Source organism: Podarcis tiliguerta (genome assembly GCF_965153285.1).
Source record: "Podarcis tiliguerta genome assembly, chromosome: 1".
NCBI classification, from domain to species: Eukaryota; Metazoa; Chordata; class Lepidosauria; order Squamata; family Lacertidae; genus Podarcis; species Podarcis tiliguerta.
The window spans coordinates 44,763,822-44,785,032 of NC_139534.1; the positions used below are offsets into that span (position 1 = coordinate 44,763,822).

At 40.2% G+C, this 21,211-nt stretch overlaps 1 protein-coding gene across 26 annotated transcripts in view; it reads right to left on the minus strand.

Annotated features, from left to right (window-relative positions):
- KALRN (kalirin RhoGEF kinase) overlaps positions 1 to 21,211 on the minus strand; it is a 492,139-nt gene that overhangs the window by 30,736 nt on the left and 440,192 nt on the right. For 14 of the 26 annotated variants that reach the window (XM_083404304.1, XM_083404294.1, XM_083404283.1 and 11 more), the window contains 12 exons: positions 18,576 to 18,859; positions 17,229 to 17,333; positions 11,450 to 11,545; positions 9,383 to 9,516; positions 8,215 to 8,281; positions 7,821 to 7,924; positions 6,830 to 6,899; positions 5,543 to 5,629; positions 4,213 to 4,305; positions 3,526 to 3,576; positions 1,840 to 1,917; positions 737 to 922 (listed from right to left, as the gene is read on the minus strand). In XM_083404304.1, coding sequence (XP_083260430.1) covers positions 737 to 922; positions 1,840 to 1,917; positions 3,526 to 3,576; positions 4,213 to 4,305; positions 5,543 to 5,629; positions 6,830 to 6,899; positions 7,821 to 7,924; positions 8,215 to 8,281; positions 9,383 to 9,516; positions 11,450 to 11,545; positions 17,229 to 17,333; positions 18,576 to 18,859 — 1,355 coding nt within the window. Of the gene's footprint in view, positions 1 to 736; positions 923 to 1,839; positions 1,918 to 3,525; positions 3,577 to 4,212; positions 4,306 to 5,542; positions 5,630 to 6,829; positions 6,900 to 7,820; positions 7,925 to 8,214; positions 8,282 to 9,382; positions 9,517 to 10,418; positions 10,467 to 11,449; positions 11,546 to 17,228; positions 17,334 to 18,575; positions 18,860 to 21,211 lie in introns of all 26 variants that reach the window. The other 12 variants (XM_083404306.1, XM_083404286.1, XM_083404296.1 and 9 more) reach the window with 4 other exon arrangements.

Genomic DNA, 21,211 nt, shown 5'->3' on the forward strand with positions numbered 1-21,211 from the left:
TCTTTCCTTCATGGGCAACCTTCTATGGGTCGGATGCCAGTAGGGCACAGATGAAAGTGGGTGGGGCAACGGATGCAACTTCTACCTTTGTACAGTAGGCTATATTTGAGCCATGTAGAATTCAGAAGCAAGCAAGCACACACACACACACACACACAACACCCACCCATCCATCAAGGCAAGCAAGAGGTGTTTTTGTAGGTCAACAACACATTTCATCCAGGCAAAAGCAGTGAAGGAGACTGCTGAGGCTGTCTGTGAGAGGGTGTAGCTCAGGGATGGGGTATGGCCAAGTGAGAGTACTGAGGGGCCAAGGGGCATTTGGTCCCTAGGCCTAAGGTTCTCCAATGCTGGTTTAGATAGTTCAGCTCTAATTAGATGTGATGTTATTTTGATGCTCATTATCCTAACCCTATGCTATCCTAGCTGTTTTATTTAATCACTCAGTCTGCACACACACACATCACAGAATATATATATATATATATATATATATATATATATATATATATATATATATATATCGTACACCATGACTGCAAGCCAGAGAATGACATGATAGAACTGTAGGACTGGAAAACGGCCTAATGACCATCTTCTTTAAACCTCCTGCACTAAAGCAGAAGGACCTTTTCACACCACCAACTTTGCTATCTAGTGTGCAGCAAACCAAGAAAGGAAAAATGCACTGCAGTGAAGTTTCCAAATGATTCAAGGAAGCACAACCACAACTTACCTTTATGCTTCGCTTAAACAGGTACCCAGGTGTTAGAGAGCCTTTCCTCAGAAGTTCACTAAAGATGACAATTTGCTCAAAGAGGAAAACTCTGCGTTCTTTTGGCCGAGAGAGACCTCCAGAATCCTGCTCCGTTACATAGAACGTATCCTGCTGTAGCAACTTCCCTTGGGCTGCCAGCTTGCCCTAAGTTAAATAAATGTTAAGTTAAACACAGATGGCATAGAAAGAGGAAATGCACCCAATCATGGCCAGCATGTTATCACATGGTCTGGGGTAGACCTTACGATTTGCTCACGTGTGTGAAATGATTCATTATCACATGATGTTTAGCCATTTATGCTCAAAACTCACTACCAAGTTTATGTACCCTATACCCTAACATGAATATTGAATTATGTACAATATATGAATGCCCACCCATATATCTGACCTTTGCAAACTTCCTGCAACAAAAAAACCCCCGAAGGAACACAGGAATTTGGCATGCACACACACAGGTGTATGTGCATATCTCCCACACCATACTATATTGTATGTGTTATAAGGGATTCAGTCCAATGCTCTGCCATATGTAAGATTTCCACATTGATGACTCTGAAGCAGATGCCTGAAGTTTTACTCAAAATGACATATAAATTAAGCAATCCCACAGTGGAGAATCAGGAGTAACAGGGAAATTATCTATAAACTACAACAACTTCAACATAATACTACATAGAAGCTTCAAGGTTTCACTGGACTGAGAGTCACAGTGATGCCTTCAACAGCAGCAGCAAAGGTAAAAGGCACCAGGCATCAGAAACTGCTTGCTATGTGATTACAGGTGCCAAAGGAAATGATTAAACAGTCTCTGTTCAGCTGTGTGTGTGTATGCACATGTGCACTCCTGCCCACAAGTGTACAAACGAAACTTCTTTCCTGGGTAAGACTCAAAGCAGAAAGTTTAAGCATATCATACCCACCATTTTATGGAAGAAAGTTCACACAATCTCTCCTCCCCCCCCCCCTTCTAAAACGCAGGTGGGCCATTCCAATGAGACACAGCTATTAGTGCCAACAATTGTACTATTACATCCACATTCAAAAATACTGACTTCTACCTCAAAGCCCTGAAGACGACCCAGGTTCATCATGTCATTGCAGCGTTTAGGAACAAGGCACATCAGCTCCACAGCTTTCTATTAGAGAGAGGCAACACATAATCAGAACTGGATGGAATGAAAGGGCATCTAGTGTGCTACCCTACTCAAGGTAGGGCAAACCACATATTGACCCTTCCATCCATGGAACACAGACCAGAGTCTGAAAGTGGGTATCCTGTAGAAAAATGTCAGTGGAGCAAATAGCTCAAGAACGCTCAAGCAAGGGGTTCAATGCTTATTTTGCTTGGTGTGCTCTGGTCCATGGGGTCACGAAGAGTTGGACATGACTAAACGACTTAACAACAACATAACCAATTACTAAAGTAGCTGGACAGTGGAACTTCAAATATGGCTTCCCATCACACTTACAGTGTGACCCAAAAATCCACCTACAAAATAATTCTAGCAGGCACAATTATTGCCACCAAGGACTGACCACAATCCCCACCCATGTAGATGCCTGCTGTACACAGGAAATGCCCAAAGTGACCAGAACAAGAAGAGCCTTCCTTGTTTTGGCTGTGGTATGAAAGTGTTTCAGTGAAGCCAACCACAGGTGGGGCAGGAATTGAATCCCTTACTACTTTGCAAGCCAGTCATATGAAGCTGCCTTTGCCTCAAACCATCTAGAGGCCATTAACTATCAGCAAGCCCCATTAACTTTACCAAATGCAAGTCCTGATGAAGCCATAGCTCCACAGCCTGCCTTTAAGTGGGGCTACAGAAGGGTTGGTTTTGGACATAGGAAAAGGATTTTGAACTCCTGTTCAAGACCTGTGAATGAGGGGAAAGCTCCATCTGACTGTATTGTCAAATTTTGTGTAATGCCATGCCCCCATAGTGCACTCTCTCAGAATTCAAAATGTGCTCACTGATCCAGTTATCAGCAACCACAGCAGTATGGGACAGAGTGAGCCTATGCATGAAGGAAAGCTCCCCCCCCCCCCCCGCCCATGAACTGATGGCAGGAAGGGGCAGCAGGTAAAGCTCCATTCAACACAAAGATGAGCATGTGGAGAATGCTTGAAAGGGACTTCAATCTGAACAAATACTGTTTGGAAGCCAACACGGTCCCCTCCAGCTGTTGGATCACAACTCCTGGAGGGGGCGATGCTGCCTGGGACTGATGGAAGTGAGACCAAGCAACATCTTGGTCTACTGAAAGACCCTTTGCAAGTTCTAGGCTGGTATCCGAACTTGTGTCTTCCGAATTTGTAACTTTGTGTTTTTAATTAATGCATCATATCAAATGTCACCTTGTGTCAATTGCAACTATCATTGATGACCAAAGAGGGCAAGGAAAGTCTAAAGTAGGGATATTCAATTTGCTGCTCATAAGGCTAGGTTTTCATTCACTAATTTTAGCCCGAGTTGACATTTTACATTAAACATTACTGAAAATGAATACAGCATAAAAGCAAGTATTTAAAGGCAGTGGGGGTGGGGTGGGGAGTAAACAATAAAAAAAACATTTTTCTTCTTCTTACTGGTTTCACCATATGAAAATCCCTCTTATATACTTTTTTGGTATCTTGACTTTCTGTTAATATACAAAACACCCAAGCCAGCTCGCAACATGAACACATTATAATCATTCAATAAAAACAATACAAAAGAGAAAAGAAAGCAGATGAAAGTCCATACCTCTGTCTCTGAACATTCCAGCCCAGCTTTTTCACTGTATTTTAGAAAATCCTACAGGAAGGGAAAAAATCCTCTTAAAAATAATTAACAAGAATACATATTGACATTTTCCCCTTTGAAGGCATACTTGCTTACTTGTTGAAATGATTTTGCGTGGCAACGTCCTAAACCCTCCTGAGATGTTAAGGAATAAAGACACATGAGACCACTAACTTTAGGTGAGTCTATGCTGCAGTTTAAAAGTGCCACCCATTTATAGACATAAAGGTCCTAACTGATGAGCAAACAGAACACAAGACTGAAACAAAATGTATGCATTTACAAATTTTATTGTGATCTACACTAATTTTGTTATGCGTGATTGAATCTGAAGGCTTTTTGAATGCTGAACATGTAAGCGTACCTTTCAAATTTGAATGGTCTCTATAGGGCACCTGGAAAACACCCCATCCACTCAACCCTGCCTTCACAGTGCATGCACCCTGTACTGCAATAGCTTTGTTGCAGTATGGGGGAAAACAAACAAGTAAAGCTCCAGTATACATACAGATGCCCTTGCACACCTCCAGGGAGCATTGTGGTTTAGCCTGCTATAGCAACTGGGTTGGGTTTTTTTTAGCCATTATCAGTATACAGGTATTTGGATAACCTTTTTCCTAGACACAACACTTCACTGGTATGTTTCACCTTGAGTAGCAGCTGGTACTTGGTTATTCTTTGAATGGGCTTTATTAAGAAGTCACTGAGAGTTAGCCGCTGGTTTATTTCTTGTTGCACCTCCTAGAAAATAAAAAGTAGGCAATATCAACAAAAAAAATATACTTATTTATATCTTGTCTTTCTTCCAAGGAAACTCTAGGGGTCCCCATCCAAGCACTGACCAGACTATGCCTTACTTAGTTTTAGCAAAATTTTGTGCCTTCTGTCAATTCCCTGAAATTATAGTCATCTATGAAATTTTGACTAGCCCATCTTTCCAAACTGAACAGTTAGACTAGTCCAAATGTTACTACAATAGGCCAGTAACAATTAAGATTAGTATTGTACAGATGAATATAATTTTCCTTTACTGTTCTTGTTGAGTGGGTGGGTGGGTAGAAAAGGAGGTTAAAGTGAACGTATCAAGCATGAAACGTCTTCAGAAACGGGTACAAAAATTTTCTGGAAAGAATACTGGCACTATCTGTCAATTAAATGGAATGAAACAACCCCCAAACCAAAGGGAATGAAACTCGAATAGTTGTTAACAGCTTACATGGCAGAAATGTTGCTTTAAAAAAAAAAGGATTTTAAGCAGAAATGTTAGAATTTTTAAATTTAATATTTGAGGCAGTTTCTAGACCTTGAGACAGACATAAATGGAATCCTTTCATAAAAAGGTTTAGGAACCATAAAGTATGGAGGGGTTGTTTTCTTCCTTTAACTTCTGGTTTCATTCTCCATATTGGTATGTGTGTGTGCAAGCACATCCACCCACCCTCAGTTCCTCACACCTGCTACAATATGTGCCAATCATCCATGCAACTGTTAAAACAATGAGGTAAATGACAAAACTTTCTAATAAAGAGTATTTTTGCACTTTAAGGATGAACTAATTTAATTATGGCGTAACTTTTCATCTGTATCTATCCCACCTGTTTTCTTTCAGAGCTAACTTTGACTCTAAGTGGCAGGTGTACAGCTTGCTGTACCCCTTACTAATTACAAAAATATGCTTTACCAAACAAAAAATTTGATACCACAGGTAAATAAGACAGCCCCCCACAAACTGCCTGGTCCTACCAGCAAGAAATGTGCAGGGAATCAGGTGGGGCACATGAGAAAGAACACACTGCTAAATATAAGACAGAATTTACTTGGAAAGCAAAGATAGAAAGGGGGAAAGCCACTAATCCAAATGGGATAAGCTTGCTGACACAGCTGTAGGAATGTGTGTGCAAATATGAGAGGGGAGAAGAGATCCTGTCAGGTGTATTTTAAGCTGCAACATGAATAAGGAATGAAGGCCAAACCTTACCTCAAAATATGCACCACATTCCGCTACTATATATTCAGATTTTGGTTTGTTTTGACAGTACACCACATACATGTGTAATCGCCTCTCCTGTAAAAGCAAAATTTGCATAGTTTTCTTAGTCAAAGCCCAGACTAAAGCTTTTACCACTGCATGGACAGTGACAGAAAGCAAATTTAATTATTCTTGTCAGCCACAGCCCAGACGTTCTTAGGGAGTATTTATTTTCCTTGTTTTAATTTTACTGTCTACTATCACCTGATCAAAGGTTTGTGTACCGACACCAACTTTCGGGAAAAGAATGAGGAAAGCAAGATAAAACTAAAGTCCAGTTCCTAAACCCGAAGCACAAGCACCCTCCTTCCTCCCAAAGACAATGTGTGAGTGGGTTGCCCCATGCGGACATCAGATTCAGGCAATTCATCTTGTTCAAGAAGGGTAAGACTGCATGATTGCTTGTCAGGAGATATGCCACACATGCCACTGCTGCTTTCATTTTGCTGCAACTTCCATATCTCTCTGGTTAGCTTTCTGAAGCAGCTAGGCACTGCCGTAGTGCTGCTGCTGAGAGGACAGGAACAGAGCTCCTTGGATCACTGGCTGTACAAAAGCAAATAGGTGGTACTGTCAACTAGAATCTTCAATATACAAAGAGATAGTTCATGGGCTCCTGCGTCAAATGGCCCTACACTATTATTATTTCCTCAAGCCAAAAGATGAGGACATGCTCAAAGCCAGCCAGCAAGTATATGATTGATATAGGATATTAATCCAGGTCCAAGCCCATCAAGCTATTACTAAGGAGGCACTTGTTCTATAATCCTAGTTGAAGTGTAAGAAACGTAGACTGTTGAATAAGCAATGTATTATTAGAAATTGCTGAGGTATACATCTGTGTTAGTTTAGCTCTGTTCTTGAAGACACACATCCTGTACAAATATACAAAGGTTGCAGCCAGGAAGTAAGCAGCTAAACAGTATTTGAAGCAGCATATGGGGTGGTGGGTACATTTCCAAGTTTTAACAGAAGCAATTAAGTAAAACACAATGTTATTACAATTATGGCTTTAGTTAAGACAATTTTGTGGATATTGAAGGAAAATTACTTTCATTCTGGAAAAGCAAAATAAATACTCCACGCACACATCCCATTTTATGGCTTGAGGGAAATCCAGGTATTATTCCTCTCCTCATTTGGTGTGTGTGTGTGTAATTAAAATATCCAATCAGTACAACAGGGACACATTTAGAAGCTATTTCCGTTTTTTAAAAGGACTAGCATGTAACTCACATGTTTGATGAAGAGCTGTGCTAAACGGTCATGCTCTTGAAGGCACTTTTCCAGTTCAGCGAGAAAAAAACTGCAATAAGAAATACACAGCTATTCACAAAGTCTCCCTCAGTACTCTTCACCACCATACTATATAGTTTTATCTGATTTTGTCTTGCATCCCAGATAAAACTACCCTCATATAAGATCAGTTACTTCTGAGCAGCTTAGCCTGCACCATCCTGCTAATGGTTAAGAGAATTTAACTGCACACAAGGAACAAGTGAATATAAAAAGCCCATTCTTGGCATGCAATATCCTCCTCCAAATACTGAGAACCTTGATGTTCATCTGTTAATGAAGATAGCCCCAGTCCAGTCTCCTTGTTGCAAAGAAATAGGGATAGGTTGTGAAAAAGGTTGTGAAAACAGGAGTCAATTATCAGACATCTCTGTTCCATGGAATTTATCCCTGCCACCACCTGCATTTTTGAACTATTTCCTTTCTGCACATATAATAAATCGAAAGTTCATCTTTGCAACCAATTTGCAACCCCGAGATTCTCCAATAACATATGTTCATTTGATTTTAAATGAAGGATTTTACAGAGCCTCACCATGGGTGCAACTAACAAATAATGAGAGGCATAGAAAAATAATTTCAGCAATTACTGAGTAAAAGAGGCAATACTAGAGTAAGAGGCCAGAACAGTGCTGTGTCCTGTAAGTCATAATATTCAGTCAACTAACATCTATGGCACTAGACACTAGAGTTTTTGCTTGAAGCTTGCAAGAGACCTCTTGGGGTATAACAAATGCTCAGAATCACATACCTTGTGGCACTGAATGAAATGTTGATTGCTGCTACTAGCTAGAGAACATTAACTCACAATGAACTTCTCCCAGAGGGTGAGGGGGTGTAGTATAGTAGTTCAGGCCAAGTAAAATGTCTATGTATATGAGAAGTCTATGCATTTTGGCAATAGTCAGTTAAAAGCTGACTGCAGACTTACTCTTTGTGCCAGTCATAGATCTGGTGAATGTTACCGAACACTATCTTGTCTTTCCCTTTCATGTCTTCAGGAACACCTTTTTCTTCTATCCTTTTCATGAATCCCTTTAAGGAAATTTAAAAAATAAATTTAAAAAAGCAAATTTCAAATTCCAGATCTTGTTATATTTTAGAGATGCACATAATATTCAAATGAGACTTATTCTATATCCATGGAAGGGAGCAATTAAACCTTAAAGAAGTGCAAAAAGACAGCATTAAAACATTTCTTCCGTGCCCTCAGATGACAGATAAAATTATCTGGTTTTGGTTCATGAAGATTATAGTGTTAGAATATTACTCAATTTGAGAAGCCACAGTAAGAATATATACCCAGTCTAGATTATTTTACTCACCTCCACCACAATTCCTAAGTCTTTGACATAGTCTTTCTCTGTCTGTACAAGTTCATTTAAAACAAACCTAAAATTCAAAAGAGAAGCATATTGTAGCAGCCAGGTTAAATATATGTCAGGTATACATGGTCAGCAACTATTTTCACTAGTAGACTAAGTAGTAGTAGTAGTAGTTGACTTTTCACTAAGCAGACTCTCATCTGAGTTGGGCAATATCAGGGCAGCTCAGGTTGATTATAAACAGGCAATTCCCACACCAAAGGCATGCATTGTAAAAAAAAGAAAATTATATGGTGGTACAAGAGGATTCAAAGCCACCAAAGCAACCAACCTCTTTCAACTCTCATTACATACATTAATGTCACTGGTTGCTATATTGGAAATAGTGGGTGAAGACATATACAGTTAACTCACATCTTACAAGAGGGTTTGGTTCTAGAGCAGGCTTCCTCAAACTCAGCCCTCCAGATGTTTTGAGACTACAATTCCCATCATCCCTGACCACTGGCCCTGCTAGCTAGGGATCATGAGAGTTGTAGGCTAAAAACATCTGGAGGGCAGAATTTGAGGAAGCCTGTTCTAGAGGTTCAAGCATAAATGCAAAATGCATAAAGCCAGGAGACTCTTCAAAGTGGAGGGCTGCTTACTGGGTTCTAGGAAAGTCACACAAAGGCTCTAGGACACTGCCAGAACCCTTGAGCCTTCTTCCCAAAGCCTGGCAAGCCTGCAATCACAGTTGTGTGCAGTGGTGGCAGTGACGGGTGGGGGACTAAATAAATGGGGAGCGGAGAATGGTGGATTTCCTACCCTCTCCATTTATTTATTTCCCCCTCAACTGCACAAAGCTGCAATCATGTCAGTTTACAAGTGTAAGCTGCAAGTTAACCTCTATAACATATTAAGAACAGAGGAATTAGTTTTAAGAATGCCATCACCATAGTTTATAAAACTGTTCCTGGGAGAGCTTTGATTGGTTCTGTGGTTTCAGCATAACTTCTTCTGAATCAGAGCAAAGTCAATTGTTGAAGGAGCCTACTGGCTAATGCCCAGAGCTTCATCACTATAGGCTTTACCACCAGTTCTGAGGTCATGTATAAGGGGCATTCTTCTACATTAAAAACACAATTTTTAGATACCTACTTGAAAAAAATAACCAAAGTTTACTTACATCCTGCCTCTCATAGCTTTGGCTTTTTGTTCTTCTTCAAGATTTCTTGAAGGAGGAGTTGAAGGCGTCACATTTTCGTTCAAGCATCCAGTGGAATCCTTTAAGCTTCCCCGGTAGGAGCCTCCTTCTAATGTCTTAAAAATAAGAAAAAAGCCAAAGGATTCAACAGAAAATCTTAACAGATTGACTACGATATATAGCTATTCCTATAGCTACTTCCTCGGGGGATCTGTATTTGCAATAATTAGTAAGCGGGGGGATGGGACTCTTCAATTTTCTCAAAATGTACCCCAAGGTGACATTTATTTTGTTTAGGGTGATTGGGGGAAGACAGCAGAATAGAACTGGCTTGATTCAGTACAGCAGTTTACAAGCTAAGAACATTTCATTCATTCCAAAGTTTTCCTAAATATTCTGAAGACCTCCTGAATAGGATAAATGTTAAAAGGTTACAGTATATCTGTGCTAGGTGTTTCCTGAAGCTGGTCCCCACTTTTCCCCTAAGAGTTTTGTACATCCCATCTGCAGATCTGCTCTGCGGCACACTTTTAGGCTAGTCAGGCACCATGGATTTGGTTAGTCCCAAACCAAATGATACCTAATTCGCAGTAAAAGGTAGCAAATAGGTGATTGTGGGGTCGTGCAGCTATTTTGTTCTTATTCCACATTTGTACAGAAAACCAAATCTCTCCTTTTTGTTTTAATGGGGAAAATAGGAAAGGTAGAAACTGAGGGATACCAACAGTGGAAGAGGGCTGCTGATTTGCAATACCTAACATCACACTAGAAGTAGCTGGCTAAAATGAGCCATTTAAATATTTAATTTATTTCAGTATACAAAACACTCAAGACAATACTTGTTTCATTTAACAGAAATACCATTATCCCATCTGAGATTGAATTCTTATTTTTTAAATTTCATGACACAGAAGCGCAGCACCTTGGATTCTAAAAAAGTACAAAGTGTATTGTCTGAATGGCAATTTATGTAGCTATTTGCAAAATGAGCTTTCCATTTCCTGTATTAGATTCTTACTTGTAAGCAGTGCTTAAACTGGTTTTCTAGATCAGCTGTCATGGGATTCTGTGATTTACTAAGTCAGAATATCAGCATTGAAATCACATATGGAAAGGTAGGTGGTAAGGAGAGAGGCAAGAAGAATTCTCAAAGGCATAAGTGCTGTTCTCAAGCCAATTAAACCATGGCTTAACATAGTCAAGTTGTAACCAGGACTAAGAGATGGCTGACCTTACTAATATAGATAGATTTTAAAAAGAAACGCCAACCTCCATCTTAAAATGAAGCTTAGCTATGATAAAGGTGATGTAATATTGCAACAAGCAAGTCTGACCCAAGAAGTTGTTTCTTTATTTAAGTAATACAACTCAATTTTATGCATGTTCCTTTGAGATGTCCCACTGAGTTGTACAGCACATGCTCCTAAGCAAAGGTAGATAAACTAGCAGCTTTAGTTTGCCCAACTGAATTAAGCTGCCTAGGATTATTTGTTACTGTAGTCATTACTGTAAGCTACCTGGAGTGTCTATAACTAAGGCGGGACATTAAATTGAAAATATAGCTTCATGAACCATATACTGAACAGCCCTTGAACCAAGTTTTCCAAAAGTGGTTCATTTTTTTTTAAATAACAACCTTCTAATACGCCTAGTGTTTTTTAAAAAACAAACAGAAAAATGACAGATTTGACACAGCATAGCACTTGACTGAATATTGTAAAAGAAATAAAACATTTTAAAAGGAAAAATACTTGTTCTGCAATCACACCCCTAGAAATTTACCAGGTAAGTAATAGATGTTAGGGACTATACTATAGCCCGCTGATGTTATCAGGAATATGTCAATGAACCAAGTCATTTGCAAAAAATAAAAAATAAAAATGGTTTTACTGCACTTTAACTCTAGCAACTAGTTGACGATAGAACCAACATGGAACTGCAATTAGCTACTCAGTGGTGAGGATAGTCAGCAATATGACCAGCAGCCGAGTTACGGTGTTGCTCAACTAGGACGTTTCTCTTCATGGGATCCTAGGTCTTCACACTTACCAGCTTGCTTTTGACCAGTTTTTCTATTGCACTGACAAGATCCGCTGCAGTTGGGACATCGGAGATGCTCTGTCGAGCAGCTAGCAAAGAGGAGGACTGCAAGACACCAGTTTGCAAAGGAACAGCAGGTTAGCAGGAATGAGAAGGAACTAGGAAAGCCAAAAGGCTAGCAGTTTGAGGTCACACAATGGGGCACAAGCAGTGGGGGGGGGGAGGGAGACATGACAGGAGCATGAAGGGTTGAGGGGAGGTCATGACATACAAAAGGCAGCAGCACTTAGCAGCAGACTGGCAAAGCACATAACCTGCTCTGGGATTATGGGTAAAATGTATGTCTGAAGGGGTTTTTCTAAAGACCCCCACTTAGTCACAAAGAAGAGCCAAAGAGTAATTAAAAGAGTACTTTGGCTCTTGTTTCTATATTGTGAAATCTTCCAAGATTTTTGTGCTACTTCAGGAACAAGCAGCAGTGGGTGAAGGGAGCAACCCTTTCCCCCAAGGCTCTCTCCACATCACTGCCAGCATGCAGAATCCATCCCTTTCTCTTGCTAAACTCACTCCTATAGAGTACAATACAATGGCAGGTTGGATCAGACTAGGGATTTGACAAGCTCAGCACTTCATTGTAATGTTTTGCAATAACCTCATGTTATTATGAAATTCTACTTGGTGTACAATTTATTGCCCAAGATTCAAAAATGGAAAACACTTTGGACTGTTATTTCTCCTTGCTGTCAACTTTAAAAATGTGATTGGGAAAGATAGATCAAAGTATCAGTGGTACCCTTCTTTACAATACCAAAACTGTCAAATGTAAGTATGTGTAGAGAAAACATATGCATTTCCTCCCCAAACTCAGACTGCAAGTTATGTGTGCCACACTTAGAAGGCCATTGGAGGTCCTCTCTCTCTCTCTCTCTCTCTCTCTCCTATTCCTTTCCAAGACAGGAAAAGAGAAATATCTGAAGCAGTACAGAGAGATCCTCCAAATCTTAAAACAGCTTTAAAATACATTCTTACTAGGTTTGCAATCTTTTCCACCTATCCTGAAGACTAGATTTTGGGTGGTGGCAGGCTGTTGTTTTTAAAGCAAGGTGCATAATACTCTGAAGCGAGAAGAACGCCCAAGAACACCTCCCCATGTCATTTCCTTTGGGATGTGAGGAATGAGGCCGACAGAAAAGACTCATCCTGCCAGTTCTTCAGCAGAACTGGACCTTGAGTGAAGACAGAAGTTGTTCGCATATGGTGGATGCAAATGCCCAGGCCATTGCTGTTCCTTCAAAGGCATAGAAATTCGCCAACTGTACTATAGCTAAATGAGGAGGCAGATATAGTTAATATGCCCAATCCTAGAGTACTGGACACCAATCAAAATAATTCTGGACCAAATGTGGCATAGCCATGGATTCCTTTGACCTCGACTACTCTAGGCCCTGGTACTGTCCAGTTTTGACTATGTGGGAAAACTACAGAAGTAGTACAGAAATATACATAGTCTGGAGATTGCATACAACTTGCATATTTGCCACCTGAATTCTATAAGGGCAGATGGAGCTTTAAAAGTAAACTACTAGGATTAACAAAGTTTAATCAACTTCACAGGTGTTGCAGAGGGGAGAAGAGTAAAGGCAATCAAGCACCAAGAAAAACCTAGTGAAATTAGTAAGTGTTGCTAAATTGAACTCCGAGAAGTGACAGTAAATATCAGGCAGGTAGCTATCTCAATAAAGCAGACTATTGTCTGAAAGTCAGCCAGCACTGACAGCTGAAGGCTCCTTAGGAACTGCTGCTGAGTGATGTATCACTCTAGTCGCTTTATCCCTAAGAATACCTACAGTAGACATCTTGTCATTCTCCTCTGATACCTTATCATTCACTTAGAGCCAATCAGCAACTCAAATTAAAGTCGGTGAGAACAGAATTCCAAGTAACCATAAAGGTTACTTCAAAATACAGAACAGAGGAGTTACCTTATGGCAACCAATCTCAGTGACGTGAGGTGGAAAAATGTTCCAGTGCTGTTCTTCCACATAAACATTTCCATTTCTTAAACTCGTTAGCAATGAATGGATACCAGTTGTAAATGTAATACTGGATAAGTCTGGCAGTTTCAAAAGTTTTAAGCTTTGTTTACCAAATACAAGCAAAATAACTTGCTAAATGAGATCATTTTCCAGAGTGATCTAAACATTTTCGGAAAATTTTCCAACTCAATATATTTCAGAAAATCCATATGACTGCCTGATATCTCAGCTTAAAAAGAAATGAATAATACAGGTTACTGGAAATGTATTTAAGGGAGGAAACACAGTAAAAGGCTCTTCTTCACTCTGGAGATTTAATCCTCCTCGTGTATACCATTTTACTGTATTTCCCTTCAAGAGAAGTGTAACCACATCATTCACTTTTCTATCTTCTGGTTATGGGAGATACTCAAGACTGCTTTCTTCAAAAGTTATATGACAAAGTGACTAGACTACAGTTTAAGGGTTCCCTCCAACCCATGTGGATTTCAGCCTCAATGCTTAGAGTTAAAATTCATGTGATGCTTTGAGTCTCAATATGGCCAAAGTGGTTTTGTTTACAACCAGAATAGCTGTGGTTCATGTCAGGGGGGGGGGGGAGACACTTATCATCTTCCCTGTGGGGCATTTGTCTCATCAAAATTACCTCACCCAATTGCTATTTGCTTTAAGGAAGAAAAGACAGGCATGCATACATTTCCCCCTACAAGGCAAAACAATGTTTTTTTGTAGGGTGAGGAGGAGAGATCTATTTTAAAAAATGGCCTTCAGGAAAACAGATAAGCATTTCCCCTTTCAACTTCTCATAGTCCCCCCTCCCCCTATTAAGCCAGATAAAAGTTTATTGCAGCTGCTTTGGTGGGAGGGGAAAACCTTGGGAAACCACTCATACTATGAGTAGTTTGACTCCAAACCAACATGCCAATGACTACACCACTCTCCAACAAGCTGCAAATATACGGTAATCTATAGCAAGGCACTTTTTACCACTCTAGTACATCCAGAAAACTGAGCACTCTGTGTTCCAATGAACAAATCAAGATAATGCCGGGACTGCAGAATGCTCTCATAACTACAAGGTCACACTATCAAGCATGAAATAACATTTAAAGCCCAAGACCTGTCCATGACTCTTTTAGGGCTGTCACACCTTGCCACAATTAAAAACAGCTTGACTACACTGATGGGAAATGAAGGACTCCCAATGATCAGCAAGCCCTCTCTTCACAGAGCAACGGTCTATGGTGGTGGTTCCCAATTAGCTAATTACTGAGGACCCCCTATTTTTTAGAAGACAAGCCACAGACCCCCTACTTTTGAAAGTATTGATAACTCTATGGTAGTTATCTGTGCAAAGCAATTTTTTTGAAGAAAATGTGGGGTAGCCCCTAATAAGTAATGGATTTTAGGTATACTAAAAACCGTTTTTACCACACTGAAATGACAAAGATTTAGTTTTGGGTGGGGGAGACAAATTTAATTTTATTATAGTACAAGTGAACAAATTATGACATGTCTAGCAGCTACTAAACCTAATTTATACGCCTACATTTTATATGCTACCCATCTGGCTGGGTTACCCCATCTGGCTCCCAACAAAATGTTAAATACACACTAAACCTAAATGTGATGGGCATCTTTTTGTCCCGAACAATCCCTTCCACATCTGGTTCAATATTTCCTACTTTCATTCTCAAATCTTATTCAATATCAAGCCAATTTCTATGCATGTATCTGCAAAGATATGTGGAACAGAAGGGAAATAGATGTTTCAAAGCTTTTTCACCAAACTTCTTATAATCAGCAAAAACTTTCACCCAGAATTGGCCCAGCCTACATTCTTTGAAAAATGATTTCAATGAACCATCACTAGTCACGTCAACAAGCACATCTTGCCCTTGTGAGGGATCACATTGTTGTTCTTAATAACCTCCCAGATCACAATGGAAGTTGCTCGGGTACATGGCTTAGCAAGTGGAGGTCCACCTGTACTTTATCACTACAAGCATTCATTCACATGGGTATATGCACTTAAGAGCCCTGCTGGATCAGATCAAAGCTCTAATTCAGTGTCCTGCTTTTCACAGTAGGCCTTTGGCAACACCATAAGCAGCTGGTACTCAGTGACATACTGCCTTTGCAACTGAAGGCTGCATATGGACATCATGAATAGTCATCCTTGATTATTCCCCATGAGTTGCATTCCACATAGTGCTAAGGAGATCACTCCATCAGCACAAGCACTTCTGCTTGCCTAACAAAAATATCCCTCCTCCTCCCCTTGCACACTGTTCTAGGACATACCGTAAGTCCCTTGGCACTGGCGGGAATTGTTGTGCTGGCTTCTGCTAGTACAACAATTCAGCTGAATATGGCCCCATAAATATGAATTCATATGTATTCCCCTTTAAAGCTATCTAAGCCAGTGTCTTTTGTCACACCATGACACTGAATTTCATAAACTAATTATATTATGTCTTTACAGGTACTATTTTGTTTGCGTCAAATCTCTTGTTAATCAGTTCCATTGGATAACCAAGGGTTCTAATATTAATAGAAAGATACTCTGCATCCACGTTTTCCACATCAAGTATAAGATGTCATCCTGTGCTCACTTCATTTCTCTCTCTCTATACTTTAAACCCCCAGATTTTATTGCCCCTCTTCCAGCTGCACCCCAGCGGCATCATTTTGGTTCCCCCTTCCTGCATCTTTCCAGCCCTACAGTATTTTTTTGAGATAGGGTGACCTGAACTATATATATATTGGGTGAACTTTAAGAGAGAATCTGCTGTTTGCATCATACTGAAACGATATTGACTGTGGAACACTCAGTCTACTACTGCATATCTACTTCAGAGGCCCCTGCTGGCAACATTATGACTCATATATCCAGTCCCATGATGAAGTTTTTCAAACCTTGGGCACAAAGTGCACCACACACTGCACCATTAGAAGTTATTGCCCAAATCACCTTCTTGCCCAATTTCGCTGCAACACAGGTGGAGACAACACCAGCATCATGCCAGAATACCACATGTATGGCTGTTGCTGTACCACAGTGGTTTTAAGAAGTATTCTGGGAAACCCAGAAGTTCCTTGGAAGTATATCAAGAATTTCTCAGTCAGAATACTGGTAACAGTAGGCAGGCTTCCCTGGAAGAAAGCTTGCCTGCCCACTGACAAATCTTTCTTTGCAGCAGTGTATTGCAGGGCAAGTATTGGGTACGTTTTAGCACTAACTCTCAGTTCATGTAAAGAAATGGTGAGGCGAAACAGATAATAGAATCATAGAATTGTAGAGCTGGAAGGGGCCCCATCTGAATCAAACACTCGTATTATAATACACCCCAGAAGCACCCACAAGGTCCAGAAATTCCTCAGCAGGCAAGTTCACATAGAAAGCTTTCTTCTGAATGTAACAACTGCTCTACAGAAAAGGCATGAAATGCAAAATAAGTAAAAAAATCAAGCTACAAAGGTAAGCAGACTAAGTCACAAATATTCTGATTATGACAGGAGGGAAAGGAAAGGGAAAATATCCTTGAGCATTGCAACAATGGCCTTGAAGACGGATTGCTCAGTGCCATTCCTTCTGGATACAAAGTGAGGGTGTAAAATAACAAATTTCAATATATAGTACCCTACTGAAACACCATGCCTGGTTCCTTGGATTCTAGGAGGTTTTTTTAAAAAACAACAACACAAAGTTATTCTGAGAAAAAAAAATGAAAAAAAGACCCGAGTCCTACCATGTCATCTTGTGTGGGATCATTATCAAAAATCTTCATAGGAGGAGGGAGTGGTGTATGAGATTCTTCATCTGGCTCATCTTCGCCCCAACCTTTCTTGCTCTTCTGAAAGCAAGGGAAATTTCATTATGAACAGGCAAAGTTGGATAGAATGAGAGAGTCCCTCCCATAATATTTTTATGGTGTTGGAATTCCATAATCGGACCAAATCCAATCCAGACAGAGGAATGGGTTGTTGTGACAGATATAAAAAGAATATTTATCTAGCCTGTCCCCTCTGATGCCTAGTGAAGTAGAAAGGGAATTCCCTACATAAGGGAGTCCAATGCAGTCCTCTAACCCCCATATTAGCATCTACATAAAACATTATTAATTTCCTTTAAAGGGGCAAGAGGATCTACAATAAATCATTCACTGCAGCATTAGGACTTCAAATTTGATCAGGAAAGACCACCAAGCTGCTTAAATTTTGCTTAACGGTTGCCATTAATTTGATTTTAATTAATTTTTATAATGAAATGTTTTTAGAATGTTGGATTATTTGATTGTTTGATTATTGTTGTTAGCCGCCCTGAGCCTGGCTTCGGCTGGGGAGGGCGGGATATAAATAAAATGTATTATTATTATTATTATTATTATTATTATTATTATTATTATTAAAATAGCAAATGTTCTGCTAACCAGTTCTCAAGTTCCTTACTGAACTGGATCTGGCTGTCAGGCATGAAAAAAAACCTCTTGTTTTTTGACCCTGCTATATTCCTGGGCATATATCTGAATGAGCACACTAGCTCCTTCCAGCAACCTAGTTCTATTTATTGATTTATAGCATTCCTGCATCACTCTCACTATTGGCATGCCAACACCTTAAACGCAGCTCCAATAGAATAATTTAAAATGCTTTGAGCAGCTATTAGAGCAGTCATAAAATACCCATAAATGCATCCATATCTGCAGCTGCAAAAGGAAGATAACAAATCTATGCAAAATGACCAGGAAAAATGTGATGGAAAATAAAAATGCAAGAGCTCTGGTTCCCTTCATGATCCATGGTGTTATTTTACATCACACAGCAAAGATGGTGGACAGTAGGCAAGCCCAAGCTTTGGAAGTAAGGAGCCAACAAACATAAAGGCTGAGGCCTAGGGAGTAACTAGTCTGGATGGGGTGATACAAGAATCCTCTTTATAGTGAGGATATAGGGCTTTCCCAGTTTTGATACAAGGATGGATGCTTTTCTACAGTTATTTCAAAACTTATTCCAAAACAATGTGAAGAATCAAACAAAAGGAAGCTTTATGCTCAAGTCAGCATTCTTTAAAAAAAGGTATCAAACTATGTCCATACCTCATCTGCACTGTCTCCCTGAGGCGTGGTCTCGTCTCCAGGCTTAGGGGATCCCAGGTCAAAGCTTTTCCTTCCTTCGCGCACTTTCTTCTGCTTCTTGATGTTACTGTCTGCCTTTCCACTATTCAATCGGCGTACTGGACTGGTTAGCCATTTCTTCAGTGTGTTGGTAGAGCGCTTTGGACCAGGGGAGCTCTGGATGGAATTGATGGATGAATGAGGCTGCAAATTGGCCACCGATTCAGATTTCCCTCCATTTTCATTAGAGGATGCTGAATAGGAATCTGCCAGAACAAAATAATAAAAATGCTAAGCAAGACAGGGTATTATGTTAGACAGTTCTTTCTGGAAATGGAAGCTAATTTTGTTGATATAAATATTAAATCAGAAGGAGAGTGCTATGTTTAAAATTAGAAGAGAACACACAGTTAAGTCTAAGCTAAGTGGACACTAAATGTACTCATTTCCCTTTCCACGGGTGTTCACCATCCCTTCCTGATCTGTACTTATGGAACAGTCTAAATCTATTTTATTGGCTGGTCTGTTTGTCAGGTATGAATATAAGGAATCTTTTCTCCATACAGAGGACTTCACAAATCCTCAGTACTGTTACTTCTCCTGCCAAAATCATGAAGAGTCCATTATGGTCAGTTGGATGTCTGTCCATACATTCACCAAGGGAAGTTTGCTTTTTCTGGCCAAGTTGGGGGGGGGGGGGGGCTAAGTCAACTTAACACTTCAGAGTTGCCTATCTGTAAAAACAGCTGGCACTGGCTTTTCACTGCTACTGATATTTTCAGCCTATGCATTCATATTAAGTAGCATTAAACTGACAAGAGATAAGCAACCACTGAAAATGCTTCCACTCCACTATCTTATGTACGATATGCTTTGGACATTTTCCATTCACGGAAGCCACATGATTTGGAGGCGGGTGAATAACGCAAACTATTATCAGAATGCTGTTTGTCAGCAGATTCCAAGGTCAGACTGGTTGATCTAACATTCTGAAGATATATGCAGGATACAAGCTTGTCTTATTCCACTACCAACCATTCTAATTTTGCTAAATTTTGCTCTGTACTGTGTGCTCACTACAGAGTTAATAACATTTGGTACCCCAAGTTTCAGCAATACCTCCCCCAGTAAACTAGTGTTGTATTTTGGAACAGACCCAACTGTCCTCTGTCCTGGCACTTGGATCAGCCAATTACATTAGGAGTTGCTGAATTAGTTTATAAAAATACCAACATATATGTGGGGGCTTGAATGCCTGGGAAGGTGCCATATTGACATCTCTGTACAATGAAGCTTTGTTGCATCCGGACTGGAGCCCTGTGTTGAGTGAACAAGCACTGCTAACTGGAAGAACATTTTACATGCCACACCGTATTATTTCTGTACAAAACTCCAAATGACATGCTAAAAGGTCCACAGCATGTATATGTTTGATCCAACATTCCAACTGTGCATTAATTGATGGGCAATAAAGTCATCAAGCACATCCCTCTCCTAAGTTTAAACAAGTAAGTTTCTTTGCAAAGCTACCAGTTTATGAAGCTTCTACGTAGTCAAGCAATTGTTCCAAAAAATCAACCTTGCATTTACAATTTCATATTGACTTTTTTTTAGGACTCAAAATATGCCAAGTGTATTTTGAATATGTTTCCATGTTCAGTAGTAGCCATCAATGTGGTTTTTTTAACCAAATATTTGAGAAATATAAAAACTGGCTAGGGTTTCAATAGCAATGTATATTACACACACACACACACACACACGATTCTGTCCCACATGGAACCTTTGGGATTGAGAGGGTTATGCAATTAAAGCATTGTGATATATTTTGGAGAACTGGAACAACCTGTTATGAGGGACAAAGGCACGCGGGTGGCGCTGTGGGTAAACCACAGAGCCTAGGGCTTGCCGATCTGAAGGTCGGCAGTTCGAATCCCCATGATGGGGTGAGCTCCCGTTGCTCGGTCCCAGCTCCTGCCAACCTAGCAGTTCGAAAGCATGTCAAAGTGCAAGTAGATAAATAGGCACCGCTCCGGCGGGAAGGTAAACAGCATTTCTGTGCACTGCTCTGGTTTGCCAGAAGTGGCTTAGTCATGCTGGCCACATGACCCGGAAGCTGTACACCAGCTTCCTCGGCCAGCAAAGCAAGATGAGCGCCGCAACCCCAGAGTTGTCCGTGACTGGACCTAATGGTCAGGGGTCCCTTTACCTTTACCTTTACAATGAGGGACAGCCAAAATGGTGCACTTCAGATGGGATGCTAGACTACTACTACCAGTATCCCTGACCACTGGCCATGCTGGCAGTCACTAAAGGACTTTCAACTTTGTGTGCTCATATACCACTAGATCGCAAGGAAAAACCTCACATGTCCTGTATTTCAGGATGGCTCTGCTCTCTAAAGCCACAGCTCTACAGCAGCCCTTTTTGATTGACTGACAACAGGGTAATGCCACAAGGTGATATTTACCTATGGTTACTTGTTCTTGTAAATGTTATGGAAACTGGTTCTTAGCTGCAGACCCAATTGATTTAAAGGCTTCATCAAAAGGTGTGGATTTTTGTGCATAATTAATTTAGGACTACATACCTTACTCCGAGTAAGAAAGAAAGACAGA